This window comes from Glycine soja, chromosome 3 (genome assembly GCF_004193775.1).
Source record: "Glycine soja cultivar W05 chromosome 3, ASM419377v2, whole genome shotgun sequence".
NCBI classification, from domain to species: Eukaryota; Viridiplantae; Streptophyta; class Magnoliopsida; order Fabales; family Fabaceae; genus Glycine; species Glycine soja.
This window is the reverse complement of record NC_041004.1, coordinates 39,524,161-39,542,270: the sequence shown is the minus strand read 5'-3', so window position 1 is coordinate 39,542,270 and position 18,110 is coordinate 39,524,161. Positions and strand designations below refer to the sequence as shown.

The following is an 18,110-nucleotide window of genomic DNA, read 5'->3' as shown; positions in this document are numbered from 1 at the left end:
CAGCATGACCACCAATGTGTTAAACTAAAGGTTGGCATTCTAAAAGATTTAATTATTAACGTGACAAAGTAGGAAGGGCTTTGAAGAAATGGGAGGTTGAAGGTGTCACAACTTTAGGGCAATAAGATCATTGTTGAAAAGGACCTTAAGAGGGGGGGTGGCTGGGTACGTTCTCTAGGATTTCAAAGAAAGGATTGAAAACTTGAGGGGAAAATAAGGAAGCATGTCCTCAATTTGGTATGATGCTGTTGGCCATTAATTGACACCACCATAAAGTGTACTCATACCCCAATTGGATTGTTTCCCATCAATCTCCACCCTCCTTTTCATTGCCCTTGGAGGGTTGTTAACGTTAAATATAAAGCCCTAATTAGCCCCTAACCTTTCATAGAGTTCCCTTGGGGCTTTTGCCCTTTGTCAAGTTTTAGTCTTCATTTACCATATTTTTCATTTTTGGTTTTATTTTCTGAAAAAAGATGTATTATAGTAAATATGAGACTAGATATCATCTAATAAAAACTTAGGCCTTAATTTGTCATGTTATAAAATTAAAAAGACCAATCTCTTTTGTTATGTCAATTACACCAAATTTGCTAAAATGCATGGTATGGTTAGTGATATGATCAATGGTGGATTACGCTACGGTTAGCATGATTGCATGAATCAACGGTGGAGATTCCCCAAATGAAAAAGCTAGATGGAACAGCGTGCTAACGTGACTCCAATATAGAAGAAGAGAGCCACACTTCCTTTTCCCACCATTGACATTCTCTCTCTCACTCTTTCCTCAGCATTTGGCAACATCTGCAAACTCTCTTCTCCTTCTCTCTATCTCTCACTCTGCAGCAAAGGGTAAAGTAAAAGACTTCATTCATTTACAATTGCATTATTTCCAGAGAAAAAAATTGAACCTTCTTCACATGTCGTCGGACATAAGCTAGCTTATTAGCCACTCTTGCTTCCCTTCTTTCAATCTTCACACCCCTTTTGGAATCTTACAGGGTTATTCACTTATTTGTCATTCAATGGCTAGTTGCTGGTTTTGTTGTTGTGTTGTTAAGTCCAGTGTTGCAGTTTTAGCGTTAAGTGTGGTTGTGTTTTTGTGACGGGAAAAAAAAGTTGGAAGCTTTGGTTGGTGGGGTGGTGTCAATTGTGATGGGTGCGGATCGTCTGATACTGCCAACAGTTGGACCGCCATTAAAACGGCGAGCGGGGTTGCGGAGGAAGCAGGCTGGAAGAGGGTCATACAGAGGGAGCTAGGTGTGAGTGAGCGAGTGAGTGTGTGGTGTTTTTGGAGGGGTTTTGTTCTGTTTTTTGGAGGATTCAGATTCTCGGGGGTGTTAAAGTTTCTGACTTGTTAAGGGGGGGCAACATGGGTACCAACTTGCACCAAGTACTCAGAAGCCTCTGTTTGAATACTCACTGGAACTACGCCATCTTTTGGAAGCTCAAACATCGTGCTCGAATGTATGCTTCTACTACTACTATTGTTGTTGGTGTTATTCCTTCTTTTTGTGCCTTGTGTGTGTGTGTGTGTGTGTGTTGTGTCTTTTCTTTGGTTTGGTCACTTGGTGCGTCTTTGAACCTGCCATGGTTTTAAATTGCTGTTGCCATGCGGCGAGTCAGAAAACCTTTATATTGCGGGCGGCTGATGTGGCCGCAATTTTGGTTGCAGTGACTCAAAATACCTTGACATTGCGGACACAATTGCGATTGCAGAACACTATTTAAAACCATGTTCCCTCGTTGTAGATGTTGGCAACTTAGAGTATGGTAAATTAGGTGAAGTTGTGGTTTTGCATGTTTGAATCGTTTGGTCTGAAATTTGACTTGGCCATTTCACTTGCCGGGTTAATCTAATTGGCTGTGGACAGTTTCCAGTTTTTGTCTAATGATGTTATGATTTTATAATGGAAGATTTTCTTTGATATTCCTCCCTGTGCTTTGTTCTTCTTCCAAGTTATGTGATTTCCATGCTTGGTTAGAATTTAGAGTTTTTCCCTAAGAAGGGCATTTGTTGTGCTTTCAGGTTTTTTGCTCTTGGTTGTTGTCCAATTTGGTTTAAAGAAAATTGTTGTTGTTGTCATCTTGTTTGGGTGATTGCAATCCTTCTGTTATTTGAAATGTTTTATGTTGCTTTCATTTTAGTGCGTTTGAAATGGGATAAGCATAGCATTTGTTGTTGTTGTTGTTGTTGTTGTTTTGTTTAGTGTAGTTGGCAGTAAGCTCATTACTGTTTAGCGATATGATTTTGTACACAATTTTCGTGATTCATTCTTTGGTTACTGATGCACTTTGCACCAAGTGTGTGAATTCCATAATGCTGTCTGTTTAATTTTTGGATGTGGTATTTGCTTGCAGGATCTTGACATGGGAGGATGCATATTATAGCAATCCTGATGATTACGACTCTTCAGAAAATAAGCACTGCCAGAAGACCTTGGAACAGATTGGTTGTGGGAAATTTTCACACAGTGCATTAGAGTTAGCAGTGGCTAAGATGTCATATCATGCATATTCATTAGGAGAAGGGTATGGCTAATTAAATATAAAATTGATACTATTTACAATTTGATTTTCTTTTTGTGTAGCTCTTGTCCTAAGATTGCGTACAATATCCCTCCCCCATACCTTCGCATAGCGAAGAGCCTCTGGGCAATGGGGTACGAAGTTTTTTTTAGCTCTTGTCCTAAGATTCTTTCTTCACAGTATCGTTGGACAGGTAGCTGTTACTGGAAAGCATAGGTGGATCTGTGCAGATAATCAAGTTGCAGGTTCTGGCTTGTCTTTTGAGGTGAGGATTCTTGTTATTTAAGGTCATCATGAAGGATCTTTCAATCTTGGAAGTATCATGTCAATATCTAACTAATCTTCTAATCATTCTTCTTTCCTTTCCCTCTTTTTCGTTTGATTTAGTTTGCGGATGGGTGGCAGTCTCAGTTTTCTGCCGGAATCAGGGTTAGCTAACTGCTTTCTATTTGCATCAAGAAATTAGAATTACATTGCTAATACTAAGGAGAATGGAAATTTAATTTTAACAGTATATTTGGAAAATTGTGGTTAATATGTCTTAGAATGTAAGTTTGGGCCTAATTCAACCCCAAAATCTAGCTCAAAGGGTGAGGGTTGCCTCCCACTTATATGTTCTATTGTTGCCTTATATCTGTAGCCGATGTGGGATTTGAGTTTTTCTCAACAATATGATAATAGGATCAATATGATAAATTATTGAGCCACTACAAGTTATTCACTACATGCAAGATGCAACTGAACTGTACTGCAACTGAACTATGTTGCATTCCGTTCTAGGGTACTTTATGTTAGAAAAATATTGATTATCTTTTAGAAAATAATTTCCTAGTCTGCACTATTGTACTTTGATTGCATTAAGAATTTTCATTAGTAAAGCTTTTACTTTTCCTTGTAGACTATTGCTGTTGTTGCTGTAGTCCCACTTGGTGTTGTTCAGCTTGGCTCTCTAAATAAAGTAAGATGGTTTTTTCTTTTTAACCTTTATTTGCTCTGCTTCAGCACCATACTGTTGGATAATGTGGTTGCTGGCATGGTTCCAGAAGGCATCTATCTCTTTATGGTGTTGTTTGAAACAGACCATGTATTTAGGATTTCAAACTTTTTTTGCACTCAAGTCACCAGGATTGGGCTAGTGGCAAGGGGCTTGGGTAGTTTGCTTGAGATCATAGGTTCAAACCTCATTGTCACTATTGTACCAAAAAAAAATATTTGCACTCTTTTGTTTGGATGGATCGTAACTAGTCAGATAGCATGACTTGCTTATATTTCTTTAATTCTTTTCCAACTAATTTTGGTTATTGCTGGTTCTTGATTGAGATATTGGTTAAATACTTCTATAATCCTAATTTTATGTGCTAGGTAAATATGCATATGTAATCTAGTGAAAACATAAAAAGAAATGGATGAAAAATTATTAACAATAACAACTCATCCCTAATTTTGTCACTAGAGAACTTAGGCAATATGCAGTTTTATGTCTGGCTACATGTATACAAAGTTATAATTTACTAAACTACCTACCAAAACTAGATGATTTGGCATGAAAATCAGATTATGAGGCATTTTTTAGTGCTGATTTAGTCGATAGTATCTTCACAAATGATTACCCTTGACCTAGGTTACCGTTGAGAACCAGTTATCTACTTAAATGCTGTCTTACAAGTTTGCACTATGAATCACATTGGAAAAACCATGCTTGCTGGGGGGGGGGGGGGGGCGCATGGGCTGTTCTATGATTTTGATGACTCTTGGAATATTTCCTGGATATGAAAATCCATTTATTATTGATTTTTTTTAATAGTTTTCTTCTCTTTTGACATTCCTGGTAGCAGGTGATTGAAGATATGGAGTTTGTAACTCATATCAGAAATCTTTTTTTGTCTACTCAAAATTACTCAATCCTACGTCCTAGTCAAATACAGGGTAGTTTGAAGAGCTCATCTGAGGTAAGCTTCTGTCTTCACTTCTCTACATTCATGTGTCTTCATGCTGTATGAATGTGCAGATTTGAGTGGGTAAAGGGGTTTGAGTGACTGTTAAAATGGCATTTTTAAACACGCTAATAATATAGCAAGCAATTGGAACTGTGTCATATCGGTTATTTTTTAACCCAGATGTGTTGATCATTTTCATGAGGTTTATATTTCTTGCCTTTTCCAGCTGGATACATTGAAGGAAAATTTGTCTTCAGATATTATGCCTACTTGCTTTTACGATACACAGAAATCTATGAAAAGTGAAACAGCAGATGTTTTAATGCCCCTTCAATGTTCTGGGACTGGGAGGAACTATACACCTTCTGCTCATGAGAAAATGTCTGATAATGTGGCCAAGCAAGAGGGACCTGAATTGTACAATGATGAAAGTTCCATTTTGCTTCAGTCAATATCCAATATGATGAATGTGGACTGTAAGGAATTTGAAGAGATGAAACCTCTATATGGGATGAAGTATGAAGGTGGAAGTAGTGGCGACTGCAAAGATATGAGATTGGAATCAGAAAAAAATGTCTCATCATATTTAAATGATTTTGTTACAGATAATGCTAGCTTCAATGATTTAATATGTCCATCAGAAAAAGTCAGAGTTGATTCTGCATGCTTTCCTTCAGTTTTTCTTGATACAGTTGTTTGTGAAAGTGATAAATTGCATTATGCGGATATTAACCAAAAAGGGGCATTGAATTTTGCCCAACCTTCAGAAGCAAACTCCCAGCAACATATTGAAAAGTCAAAGTTTCATACTGAGCCTTGTTACAAGGATATCTCGGACTTTCAAACTGAACCTTGTTATAAGGATGCCTCACAGATGTTGAATTTTCCTGCTGGCTGTGAGCTACATGAAGCACTTGGACCAGCTTTTTCGAAAGTGGGTAAATGTTTTGATTGGCCAACACAGGTTAATCAAGAAATGAAACCTGTTGAAATGTCAGATGAGATTAGCACTAGCCAATTGACTTCTGAATCTTGTCCAGAACATCTTTTGGAAGCAATGCTGGTCAACATTAACCATAGTAATAATGATGTTAATAGTGAATTATCATTTTGTACATCAAAGCAATCTGCAATGGCCTCTGCAAAAAATCATGAAGCTTCTATTCACAATGTGCATACTATTAATTCAGAAGGCTATTTGATGGATCAGCTCTCTCTTGTCAGAGAGGACAAACACCATTCTTTGAGTTCATCATCAGGGATATGTGGTGTGATGTCCTCAAAAGGTGTTTCATCTACATTTCATAGTTCAAATAGTGGACAGCTTGAAAGGTCGTCTGAACCATCCAAGAACAGCAAAAAAAGGGCCAGGCCAGGGGAAAGTTGTAGGCCTCGGCCACGGGATAGACAACTGATCCAAGATCGTATCAAGGAGTTGAGGGAGCTGGTGCCAAATGGAGCCAAGGTATCTTGCTGGAATCTGTTTCCTAATTGTTTTTTGGGTTGAGTGATGATCTCAGATCTGGTTCATGTGGCTAAAATTTTTATTGTAACTTCAACAGTGCAGTATTGATTCACTCCTGGAGCGTGCAATAAAGCACTTGCTCTTTCTCCAAAGCATAACTAAACATGCTGACAAGCTAACTGACTTTGCTGATACAAAGTCAAAGGTAAGGTTTTAGGCAATTTTAGATATTTGTCCGATGGTCTATGGTCTATAAATCTATAATAAATAAATTACACAATATTTCTGGTCAACTAGAGATTGATAATCGAACTTCAAGATATGCATAAACGAGTCATGTGGTTTAAAACAATAACATTTACCTCCCCTTGACATGTTCCTTTAGGGCACAGTTCTATTGAACCATAAGATTTTATTTGTTTAATTGTTATTTAGGATAGCAAGTTCTTTAGTGCCACCCGATCAGAAATTGTTGATTTAGTTCAAAGTTCCAACATTTTCTGCATTTGGACTTATCTCCATTGTTTAATACTACCCCAATTTTGCAGTTGCATCACAAGGAAGCAGACATTCTTGGATCCTCTAGTTATGATCAGGGCTCAAGCTGGGCCATGGAGGTAGGGGGTCATCTGAAAGTTCATTCAATATTAGTGGAGAATCTTGGTAAGAATGGACAAATGCTTGTTGAGGTACGAATGACTTGAAAGTGACATTTTGATTTATTCTATATTAGTGATTAATTAAAAATTATAACACATGAGAAAACTCCTGATGAGAAATGGAGCTTAGTGGCACTTGGTTGAAGGTCTAAGAAATTGCTATTGTTGTCGATACAATCGGTTATTGAGTTTGTTTCTATACTAACTAATTATGCCTTCTGGTGTAGATGCTCTGTGAGGAATGCAGCCATTTTCTTGAAATAGCAGAAGCCATAAGAAGTTTGGGCCTTACCATTTTAAAGGGTGCAACAAAAGCTCATGGTGAAAAGATATGGATATGCTTTGTCGTCGAGGTAATTTCTCAACTCAAAGTTAGCTTTATTTTTTATGCAATTAACCCTATTTATTACACCATTTTCTTTTTCACAAGACTAAAGAACTGACATAAAATTTCTGGAATCTTGGTCTATAATTTAATTAAATATATTGCAAAAAATTCAGAATACCAATTATCTACTAGCACATTGTATGCTTAAATTCAATTATTCACCTAGCTCCACCAGTCAATCTTAGTCCTAATTTTATTGCATTTGATTGGATAAAATATATACCTTTGTAATTGAAACTTTTAAGTGGATTTGTGTCTTCCATTTTTTGATATATGATCTTTATTGTTTTTTTCATATCTCTTTCCAGTGTAAATAGTGTAAGCTTACTTGATAAATTCAAATCTACTTAGCTGTAACTCATCCCTCTTCACTAATAAAACCTTAGTGTATAGAAAGGTGTCTCTTGACCACAGAAAATTGTAGTTTCATTTCTCCATTTTAACCAGTTCGTTCAATTACATGGAATGACCCTTGCAGATGAAGCCACCTAGTTCATAATATTAATTATTATAAAAAATATATATATGCTAATTGAAGCTGTTGTAATATCATAATTCATGGCATTAGGCTTCAGTAGAACAATATATTTGATAATAATTCAAATTCAAATTTCAATGGAAACTTTATATAAGCCATTTGCATTCCTTAAATAAGAGAATTAAGTACTCAAATTCAAAATATTGTACATAATATATGAATTTTAGTTGAGTAGAAATTTGCGGTGTTTTGAGTCATGACTGTAAGTCTTTATACTCTGCAAGTTAATAAACAATGTGGCTTCTGAAAGTGACAACTTATTTTGCTTTAATCTTTGAAAGTTTTCATCTATACAAAGTACAATCTAATCCTCCCCGGCATAAAATTATTTGCAAGTCGAACACTCGATAAGCTTGTTGACAAGTTGATGTTGAGGGACCATTTTGTATAGATGGGACTTTTAAGGACAAAGTCAACACAAATTATCTTTAAGAACAAAATACATTAACTCCATTGATTGTTGTTGATGAGTAAACTATGTATCACAGGGTCAAAACAACAAAAATGTACACAGATTGGATATCTTGTGGCCGCTTGTTCAAATACTGCAATCCAAGAGCACGGTGTATTCACAATAATAACAGTTTGGTTTTTGGAAACTATGTGGCCACTCATTGGCAAGTGTAACTCATTCTTGATCTTTGAAATGAAATGATGTGGTTATGTGTGTGTTTTAAATGATTGAAATGTGTGATTGTCATTGTTTATGTTTGACATTGAAAATAGCACAATACGTTGAACATATATTAGTGTCACCCTTGCCTTCCAAAAATAAATAAATAATATTAGTGTTACTCTTTTCATGTCTCAGACTTCTCGTTTAATTACGACGTACATTAACTTGAGAAATTGTGTTGAATGTGCCTTGGAATGCATGATTCGTGTAAAACAAAAGAGTATTTGAATTCACGTTTGAAGAAGTGTTAAACATATATTCACACTCTCCACCAATGTAGAGAATATGCTGTGTTTGATTTGGCGTTCTTCAAAATTAGACTTGTGCTAGTTAATTGAAGCTAGAAAAATATAGTCTCTACGTCTTTTTAAGTAAAGCTTACATATGTAAGCAAGCACAAACAAACACAGATTAACTTCCGCTCCTTGTTTGTCAAAAAAAAAAAAACTTCCACTCCTTAAATACCCTATCAAGTTTATTATAATAAATAAACTTCAAGATTCACTTTAAACTATTTATGTACATGAACCAAGTTCAAGAGTTTATAAACTTTCAAATATTTAACGCTCATAAATAATTCATGTGTGCCTATATATACTAATAAAAAATATTAATTATTTGTTTTATGGGCAAAAAAATTTTATCTTTTTCTTAAATAACTATTAATTTTTTTTCTTACTTCCTTTGTCCTGTAATAATTGTTGTGTAAGAAAAAAAAATTATTTCAATATAATTGTCATTTTAGTTTTTAATGTAATATTAATTAATTTTTTTATTTATATCCCTTAAAACTAAATTAATGATGTGACTTAAAAGCTAAAAATAAATTAATAATAATAAGGTTAATTTTATAAAATTGTTATTCTTTTTTATTTATTTATTAGTAAAATAATTTAAGATGACAATTATAATAAGATGGAGAGAATATTAAATACTTGATAAATACTCCAAGTGCATATTGATTTTAAAATTGTCAAGTTGTAAATTAAATATATAAATTACCTACCCATAAAAACAATTAAATAAGCTCAAGCAGTCAAGCTTCATATCTTTATTTAACAAACTCTGTCTAAGCTTTGGATTTAGCTGGTTTCAAATAAAAAATAAGCTAAGTTTGATGACCCCCAGTGTTCTGCGTAACAACGAACTTAAAACTTTGTATTTAAACTCAGGTCATATATACATCTAAGGCGGTGATAGTCGTGGATGGTAACAGTGAGGTGGTGAAGAAGAATGGGTGAAGGGAAAAACTATTACTAAACCATTCACTTATTTTTCTACTAAATTTATTTTAATTAATGGCCCAGATAACTTGCATCAAATGTTTGGTGCATAGTAGAACTTATAAACGGAAACCATTAAACCAAGAGTTATGTTGGAAGTCCAAGGCGCTATAATTTTTTTAGCTGTAGAAATACAAAACAGATAAAAAAATTTATAACTCACGCCGTACTCAACCAATTGAATTGAGGTGTTATAATTTGACGTCAATAGAAGAAAACACATACACAAGTAACTTGGAATTCCGTAAACCAGTCGAAATAATAGGAAGAAAATTGAGGATTACTGTCCAAGTCATTAATAAGAATATTGGCAATTGCTGTCTTTAGTTTCCTATACAGAATCTAAACAAGAATATATCTTTTTTGAAGCAAAAAATAGATATTACGAATCTAAACAAGTCCTATTCAATAAACACTAACAAAAAAAGAAAAACAAGGAAATAAAGCAAATTAAATTTCTCCCATAAGATAAAATTAATTTAGACAAATTAAATCAACTTGTGAAAAAGCTAAATAAGAACACTTTTATAAACATTGAAATTTATAAATTGATTTATGAGAATTACCTTCTTATTTTCTAAAAGTTATCCAATCATAAAATTAATATCCTGCCAAAATTTGTAGTGCCTTGTTGAGTGTTGAAGGTCTTTTTAATGTTTAACCATAAAAGTTATCCAATCATAAACTTAATATCTTGTCAAAATTTGTAGTGCCTTGTTGAGTGTTGAAGGTCTTTTTTATGTTTAACCATAATCAGGTGAAAAACTCGAGCATACATTTCCATTACCATACCAAGTAAAGAACCAAATGAATAAAAAATAGGAAACACAAATCCATGTGACAACGTGAAGATCAAGCTTAGTTCAATAGCAACTGCAAGTGCCAGACTTCACCTTTCGATCAAATCCGTTGGACAGAACGAAATTGACACCCAGTCTGAATGAACAGGCTATGATCATTTTTCCCCCTCTTCGTATACAAGTTTAGTAATCGAAAGACAGTTTCTAATGTCAAGCAAACGGAAAAATAGCATACATATATAAATAATTATAAATTATACATAATCCATCGGACAGAAGGTACATTCGTTCTGAACCAGACAGAGACCAAAGCCAAAATCCTGGAGAAATGGAAAATGGGTATAATGAGCAACCAGGAACAATCCGAGAAGTCCTTTCAACTAATATGTTTTTGTTTTGGCAGCCTTCTTCTTGGGTTGCCTTCTAGGAATAGAGTTTTTCATCCCAATGAAAAACAACAATGCCCCGAAGAGAGCCATATTCTGCGAGGAGTACAATATTCCATAAACAATTGCAACAATAGGTGAAGAATCGTTGTGACAACAGCTCAAGTTTAATCATTCCAAGTTCCAGCATGGGAAAAAAACCTGTTCTTACCTGAGTAAATTTGATGAAAAGTTGGATAAATTCTTTGTCCTCGCTGTGATAATTGTAGAAATCATACAGTATTGGAGTAGTGATCACTTGATGCAAAAGCTACAACAAGGAGAAAAGAACCAACGCTTGAAAAAATTGAGCACTTGAAATGCCAACTTCAATTTCATAGAGAAAAGTCAAGCTACAAACCAAAAGGAAAGCTCCAAAAGAGCTGCTGAGTATGAAAAGAATCCCTCCAAGGCCCTTGAGAGCAATAGCCCCAGCCACTAAAAATTTCATCTGTTAATGACATCAATCAAATAAATACACGTGTTAGAAACAAAACATCATAATATGAATGCTAAAAGGAGTACTTGATTGGATGCAAGAACATGTTGATATAAGAATGCACTAGATGCATGACAGCTATAACAATGCAAGAAAGTTCAATTATTTTCCACTACAATGTTTCATAACTTCCCCACCTCCTGCCTGCACCCATTTCATTTTTTAGAACATTAATCCTTTTTTTTAGAAAAAAAAACTATTTTTCAGTTTATATTTATGATTCATGTCCAACACAATGACAATCCTATTACCTGCTTAGAACTCAAAATTGGGTATGTGCTGCAAACAGTCAAGCAATAAGTGTCAAAACCAAAATGAGAAGCCCTATATAAGTTAATACTTCGTCCATATTACATTGTCTTATTTAAACATGTGCAGTTATAAGGACAAAAGCATTATTAAATACCATGTATAGTTTCATTTTATCAAGAATTAATTAGACACTAGACCTATACTTAATGACAGAAAAATGCATGAATTCACAAGCAGTGTCCAACTCCATGTCACACTCCTGTCAAACTTAACCACCTTTTCCTTCTTTTGTTCCTATCAAAGAACTTGTTTATCTGTTTAGTGATGTTTTAATCATGCTTTCCTTAAATGATAGAATAAAAGAGACCGAGAGACTAACATCAATATCTGGAAGTTGAAAGCCAACTTTAGAATGTACTTGATGTGCAAAGGCATCAAACTTCGGTCTGAGTGCTTTTGCTGCGGGTCCCCCATCAACTCCATAAGAATTAAATCTTACAAGAATGAAAATGGAGGGAGGATAAATAAAGAAAATCCATAAAAATTAAAAGAAAAATAAGTAACAATTGAGTGCTTTGTGCTTCCAGAATCAAAATGTCAAATGTAAAGAATTTATAGCTTCTAATGCCTAATTAAATGTAAACAGGGAGCAATATCAAGCAACACCATCAACTTGTCCAAAAATATAATGGATGAGACTATAAATCGGATCATTATTGAATGCAAGCATCAAATTTAAATAGGAATTAAACATGGGAAAGTATAGAAAAGAAAGGGGCACATTATTCCACTGCAATACAATCCACTAAAAAAACTAGCAAAGGCAATCAGAAATTCAGTTACAGTGTGAAATAGAGATCATAGATTTGTCTCCCTCAATCTATGGCTATGCCTTAACTTCAATATAAAGACATGCAATTGAACCATAACTTGATACAAGATAAATCTCATCACCGTGCCCCAACACTCTGGGAACAGGTTAGGGTCAAGGGTTAACTAATGAAGACCAAATGTTTATACCCTCATTTTTACAAAAAATAAAATAAAATTTAAATGACATTAATCACCTAAGATTACCAAATTTTCCACGAATAAATTTCCCAGTTTCAAAGTAACACATTATAAACGGACAAAAAAAATTAATAACACCCTCTACAACATCACAACACACAAGTTGCTTAACTACCAGCACAAAGTACCCCGCGCCCACACTACTTCTTAATTGCTAACTGGTAACTCGTAACAAAACATAGTCAAATTCATTCATAAACTACACAAAAGTTAGCTTGCCAAAAACCGAAACCGTTAATGTTAACTTCTAATGAATTAAAACGATTCCATAACGTCAGCAACTACACCACAGTGATAACAATTATAATCAAATCACGCAAGAAGATCTAACTACCCTACCAAAGAAATGAATGCACGCATTAAACAAATCTGACACCACGACGTATAACAGAATCGCAAAAAAGTCAAAAAATAAAAAAACCTAAAAAAATAAGAAAAAGTTCCGGTTCCATGCAATTGAACTAAGTGAAAAGACAGATCTGCTGAATCGTTTTGACGAGTCAATTGTGCGTAATAGATCCAGGCAGAGAAAGTGAGAAACTAATAACAACAACAACCAACTCAGCAGAAATTGAAAAATTAACTCAGTCAAAAACAATAAATTACTGCAACCACTGAAAATAACAACCATGCATGATTCGAAGTGCAGAGAAAAGGATCAGTGAGAACTGAGAAATAAGAACTAACTCTTGGTAAGCGGAGAGGATGAAAACGGAGGCGAAGAGGACTCTGCCGAGAAAAGAAGAGAACGCCATTTAGAGAGAGAGGAAATCTAGGTGCTTGAAGAAAGCTGGTTTTTCTTTTCCCGGTCAGAGCGAGAACGAAAGAGAAACAGCGAGCGAAGCTCAAATTGAAAAAAGGGTGAGGGAAGGGTAGCATAGTCTTTTCGATCTGGCAAATGCGTGGAACCGTCTTGTTAGGCGACTCTCTTTCGGCGGCTATGGGCTCAATTAATGACACACGTGGCCCAATGGGCCGCGTTTATTCCGTTTATCAACTTTTTAAACCGAGTTTAAACACAGGTTACTCCAATCTTATAAAATGTCCGCATGATGATGGCTTGCACCTTCTATTATATTTTGGAAAATCCATTCTAAAATATAAATTTATATTCCATCTGATGCCGTAGTCGGAATGGATTATATAAATGTCTAGCATGATTACACCTTTTTTATGGGTCTTGCTAGTCCCAAAGACATTAGACAAGAAACTAAAGAAAAAATATTTAATACAAAATCATAAAAGAATGTAAAAAAAATCATGAATGACCTAATTTTTTATTTTTTAATAAAAATATTTTTAATTTGATTATTTACTATTAAAAATGAAGGGTACTTTTTGCAGTCAATGATCGACCAAAAGTGAAATTACACATTTACACTTTGCTGTAATGGATATCATCATAAATTTTGTTGATATTGCGTGTGGAATTATAGTTTCATATTTGAATTGTGATTTTCATTATATCCTATTCTAAAAATATTTTTATATTTGGCCCAAAAAAATATTTTTATTGTAAATTGAATATGTATGACATAATTGAAAATATTTTATTTTCTATCCTAAATGTTTTGAAATATTTTAGTAGAACTCAATTTTAAAAAAAAAACTCATAGACACTGATAAAACACACACACACACACACATAAATTGCTTGGGCTGGGAGAATGTTAAAATAAAATTTCTTGGGCTGGGCTAAACCAAATCCCTTAATTAAAGCAGGACTTCAATAGGATTGTTGATGTTGTGATATTCACGATCAATATTATTAGAACTTATGAGAAAACCAAATCATGTAGTTTATTAATTATATTAGTTTCGTGACAGTTTTTTTTTTTGTTATTGATTATTTGTAGAAGAAATTTACTTCTTTTCATAGTAAATCAAATATATTTCTTGAATTGATTAAATAAAAGACAAATGTATAACAAATTCCCCCATAATTTTCCTTAAAACCTCCGCATATTAACTTAGTTCTACTTTTGGTATGATCTCGCAAATCCATATTGCCAAAAATGACTTGTAATTGGACATGTCATGATGAGCATAAGTGGGATTACGAAATACACAAAGAATACATGCAATAATATAAAATTTTTAAAAATTAGAAAATATGTCATATTTCCATATCAATTATATAATATAATGTAAAAATTTAAATGTAATTAAAATACTTAGTAAATTAAAAATGTTTTTTTACAAGAAAAATCAATGTTAAGTTAGCAGCAATCATCATAAATATAATTGAACATTAACATATACTTAATTATTAATACGTTATTCTCAAATAATAAGGATGTGTTTAGTTTAGGTTATTTAATTATTTTTAGGTTATTTAATAATAAATGAAAGAAAGTAAAGTTACAACTTTTTTCTTAATATTTTTATTCAATTTTATAAAATTAATGTCAAAATGACTTTTTATTTATTTTATTTTTCTTTTTTCTTATTTTTATCTATTTTATTTTTCATTATTATTTTTTCGTTTTTAACCAAAGACATGTTAGATGTTCAGAATTATAAAATTAGTTGGATGATAAAAAAAAATTAATTTCTGTTAAAAAAATCTCACAATTTAATAAGTAAAAAAAAAAAAAAGTCTAATATAACACTTGTCGATAAAAGAAAATACATGTTACCTGTCCAAAGACTAGAGTTCAAAGGTCAGGTCACTGGAGGTGGACGGCCGAAACCAACTGAGAGTTGAGAGCAGACAAAAGCATATTCCTATACATAGGGGCATAGGCACAGAAGTATCTGTATTCAAGAAAATATTTATATTTTCGTGTAAAATAATTTTAGTATTTCAATGTTTTTTTTTCCAATATTTTTTATTATGATTTGACTCATTTAAAAAGAGAAAAATATTTATAATTAATTAATTAATAATGAATATTGTTTCTTATGTTTTATATCTTCAGTCTTAACATATTTATTAAATTTAATTTTTATCCTAAGATAGAGTTTTATTATTTGTTTTTCGATTTCTTTACTTTCACTCACATGTTTAACTTTGTGACAGCCCTTCGTTTTCCTTTTCTCATTTTTTTAGTTAAATTGTAAGTTTGATCTTATTATAATTTTAAATTTATGATTTTGATTTTCATATTTTTAAATTAAAATATTTAGTTTTCCTATTTTAAAAAATAAACAATTTTGATTCTTCTATTAATTTATTTAAAATTAAATTTTAATTTTGATGTGATATATTGATACTGATGTAGAACTTATGTGTGCAATTGATATAATAATTATGTAAAAAAAAATTAAATGAAAAATAAAAAATATCTTAATATAAATTGAAATTATGATCCTTTATTTATAATAAGATAATAAACAACTATCATACTTACTTTGTGTAATTAAGACAATAAACCACTATTATTGGTCAAGAATTATTAATTTTTTAAAAAATTATCAAAATTTATAATTAAAGTATATTTAATATATAATTTTTTAAAATTTTATTTATATATTTTTATTTTGAATAATTTACATATTTTTAATTGTAGGAGCATCATAATTACAATTTAACCTTTTTTAATTGTTCTAGTTAATTCCTTATTTGATTTCTTATTTTCTCTCACATTCTTAACATAATACACTTTAGATTGATGCAATTTTGTCATGCACTAGATTTTTTTTTTCACTTGCAACATAATGGGAGTATGATGATTATCTAGGTATATATATTTTATTTTAAATTTAATTAAAAATATCATAAGATATACAATAAAATTGATAATAAAATACACTATGAAAAAATATAACAACGTAAACTAATTTTTTTAATTAAAATAATTCATCTTTAAATAAAAATTATAAGAGTTCAAAGTAAAAGAAAAACTAAAATTATAATCACCTAAAAGTATATTTTATCCATAAAATAAAATTTAAAATGATATTTAAATTTAAATATTAGACAAACACATCCAATCATTTTATGTTTATCAATTACTTTAATAAATAACTTTATAAAAAAACTTATAATTCAATAAATTAATTAAGTGATTTAGACAGTAACCAGACATGCATATAACCTTTCTAATTAACCGACAACGAGACATATCAGTGACTAAGAAAGATGTTATGCGAGTATTTTGTATACTTTTGGTCGTGGGTCATACAAATTACAATGTGTCAAGATTGAAGTCAATATATGCCAAAACGAAAATTAACTTAGGTGCTGCTTATTTGAAATAATAAATCAAAACCTAAACGAGAGAGTAGTATATTTAGTTTTATTCTTACACTTTTTGTTTCTGTCACGTAGATACCGGGACAATTTTGTAGGACCAACCCTTCCTAGCTCATTCACGTACGCATAACAATGTCAGTCATTTCAGTCAAATTCCCATCCAAATTAGGTTAACTTGAGCCTTGAAACTACATTTTTAAGAATTCCAGGTTGTCTCCACTAGTGTTTAATCAGTTCTATTCATAGAAATTGGAAGTATCTCTTAACCGCGTTCTTAACAATCAACTACAAAACAACAATCCCCCAACAAAGACAAACTCTATCCTTGTCATTGTTAAACCTTTTGAAATTAAAATGACAACCAATTAGCTAGCTCTAGTTCATTGCTCTCGTAATTTATACGAATTAATACATTAAACCAGTCCCTATATCATGGCTCAGTTTTGAACAACTGCCCCCTGTTCAAACTACATTTGATTTAATTTTAAAATCCTAAAGCCACTCGACAATAAACTAGTGTGTTTAATTATACTGAAAACTAGCTACATTTGTACATCCTGCATTTATATATTCTATCGAAAATGAAACTTTCTGCAGATGTGTCTCAATCATTAAGAAACACCGTGTTCTTTTGTAGTTGGTATTATTCGGGGAGTTTGCTTTTGGGTTGCATCATTATGGACTGTTTTTTATATATTTATTAATTGGTGGATAATATAATTTTAGAAGTTTCACTGAACATGTTGCATATTATTGTATAAATCTATATTTAGAGTCAATAATACGAAAGAACATTAATTATAGGGCCATTAGCAAGAACAAATAACACATACCTTAGAATTAAGAAGAAGAAAAAGGAACAAGAACTTCATGTGGAAATTTATAGTATTTTTTTTCTATATTGTGCAAGATAAGAGATCATCATAATTATATTCCTAAGTCCTTACCTAGATATCTGGCAATCATCCATACACGTGCAGTGGCCCCATATTAAACGCTTGAGGTTGGTTTAATTTGACTGGTCGTGCTAGACACTTGTCAGCATTATCCTTTGTCCATATACACGTGATCTTCTGATCTCCCTGGCCTTTAATTTCCTGTATAATGCAAACCAGACATTTAACAATCTTCGCAACTTTTGGTTAAGAATGCTTATATAATTGAATTAATGTATATCTTGTAAATTAATAATCTTCTCAGACCATGTATAGCTTCTGCCAAATGAACCTTGACTTCCAGTTCCAGATTTGATATATTTTGCTTCAGTAATAATTCTAAATTCTAATTGACACATAATATATAAGTATATGTTTGAAAACCTATTGAGAAATGAAGAATCATGTTTGAAATGTAAAAATTATAATTATTAGTGTCAAAAAATCATATATAT

The 18,110-nt window shown here is 32.3% G+C and overlaps 2 protein-coding genes across 8 annotated transcripts; one reads left to right on the top strand and one right to left on the bottom strand.

Moving 5' to 3' along the window:
- The first annotated feature begins 464 nt into the window (after nt 1-464).
- LOC114406917 (transcription factor EMB1444-like) lies at nt 465-8,319 on the top strand. 6 transcript variants are annotated; one of them, XM_028369773.1, is made up of 12 exons: nt 478-852; nt 1,002-1,467; nt 2,362-2,532; nt 2,710-2,794; nt 2,917-2,958; nt 3,428-3,487; nt 4,362-4,478; nt 4,693-5,931; nt 6,029-6,136; nt 6,480-6,620; nt 6,818-6,943; nt 8,005-8,319. In XM_028369773.1, the coding sequence occupies exons 2-12, from the start codon at nt 1,373-1,375 to the stop codon at nt 8,092-8,094; spliced, it is 2,274 nt and encodes a 757-aa protein (XP_028225574.1). In that variant the 5' UTR covers nt 478-852; nt 1,002-1,372; the 3' UTR covers nt 8,095-8,319. The 6 variants fall into 6 exon arrangements, 5 of the variants coding, with proteins under 5 accessions (XP_028225576.1, XP_028225574.1, XP_028225573.1 ...); XR_003665546.1 differs by having other exon boundaries at nt 465-1,467; nt 6,480-6,594; nt 8,005-8,028; XM_028369772.1 differs by having other exon boundaries at nt 478-1,467.
- Nucleotides 8,320-10,233: 1,914 nt separating this feature from the next.
- LOC114406916 lies at nt 10,234-13,419 on the bottom strand. Of its 2 annotated transcripts, XM_028369771.1 has the most exons (5): nt 13,210-13,409; nt 11,831-11,945; nt 11,062-11,151; nt 10,873-10,971; nt 10,234-10,757 (listed from the first exon to the last, which is right to left on the bottom strand). In XM_028369771.1, the coding sequence occupies exons 1-5, from the start codon at nt 13,275-13,277 to the stop codon at nt 10,656-10,658; spliced, it is 474 nt and encodes a 157-aa protein (XP_028225572.1). In that variant the 5' UTR covers nt 13,278-13,409; the 3' UTR covers nt 10,234-10,655. The 2 variants fall into 2 exon arrangements, with proteins under 2 accessions (XP_028225572.1, XP_028225571.1); XM_028369770.1 differs by lacking the exon at nt 11,831-11,945 and having other exon boundaries at nt 13,210-13,419.
- Between the last annotated feature and the right edge of the window lie 4,691 nt (nt 13,420-18,110).

Coding starts and splice junctions, on each gene's coding strand:
- LOC114406917 (XM_028369773.1), top strand. CDS start 1,373: ATGGGTACCAACTTGCACCAAGTACTCAGAAGCCTCTGTTTGAATACT. Junction 2,533..2,709: donor GCATATTCATTAGGAGAAGG/GTATGGCTAATT, acceptor CTTTCTTCACAG/TATCGTTGGACAGGTAGCTG. Junction 2,795..2,916: donor GTTCTGGCTTGTCTTTTGAG/GTGAGGATTCTT, acceptor CGTTTGATTTAG/TTTGCGGATGGGTGGCAGTC.
- LOC114406916 (XM_028369770.1), bottom strand. CDS start 13,401: ATGCTACCCTTCCCTCACCCTTTTTTCAATTTGAGCTTCGCTCGCTGT. Junction 10,972..11,061: donor CTTTTGGAGCTTTCCTTTTG/GTTTGTAGCTTG, acceptor TCCTTGTTGTAG/CTTTTGCATCAAGTGATCAC. Junction 10,758..10,872: donor TTTTCATCAAATTTACTCAG/GTAAGAACAGGT, acceptor TACTCCTCGCAG/AATATGGCTCTCTTCGGGGC.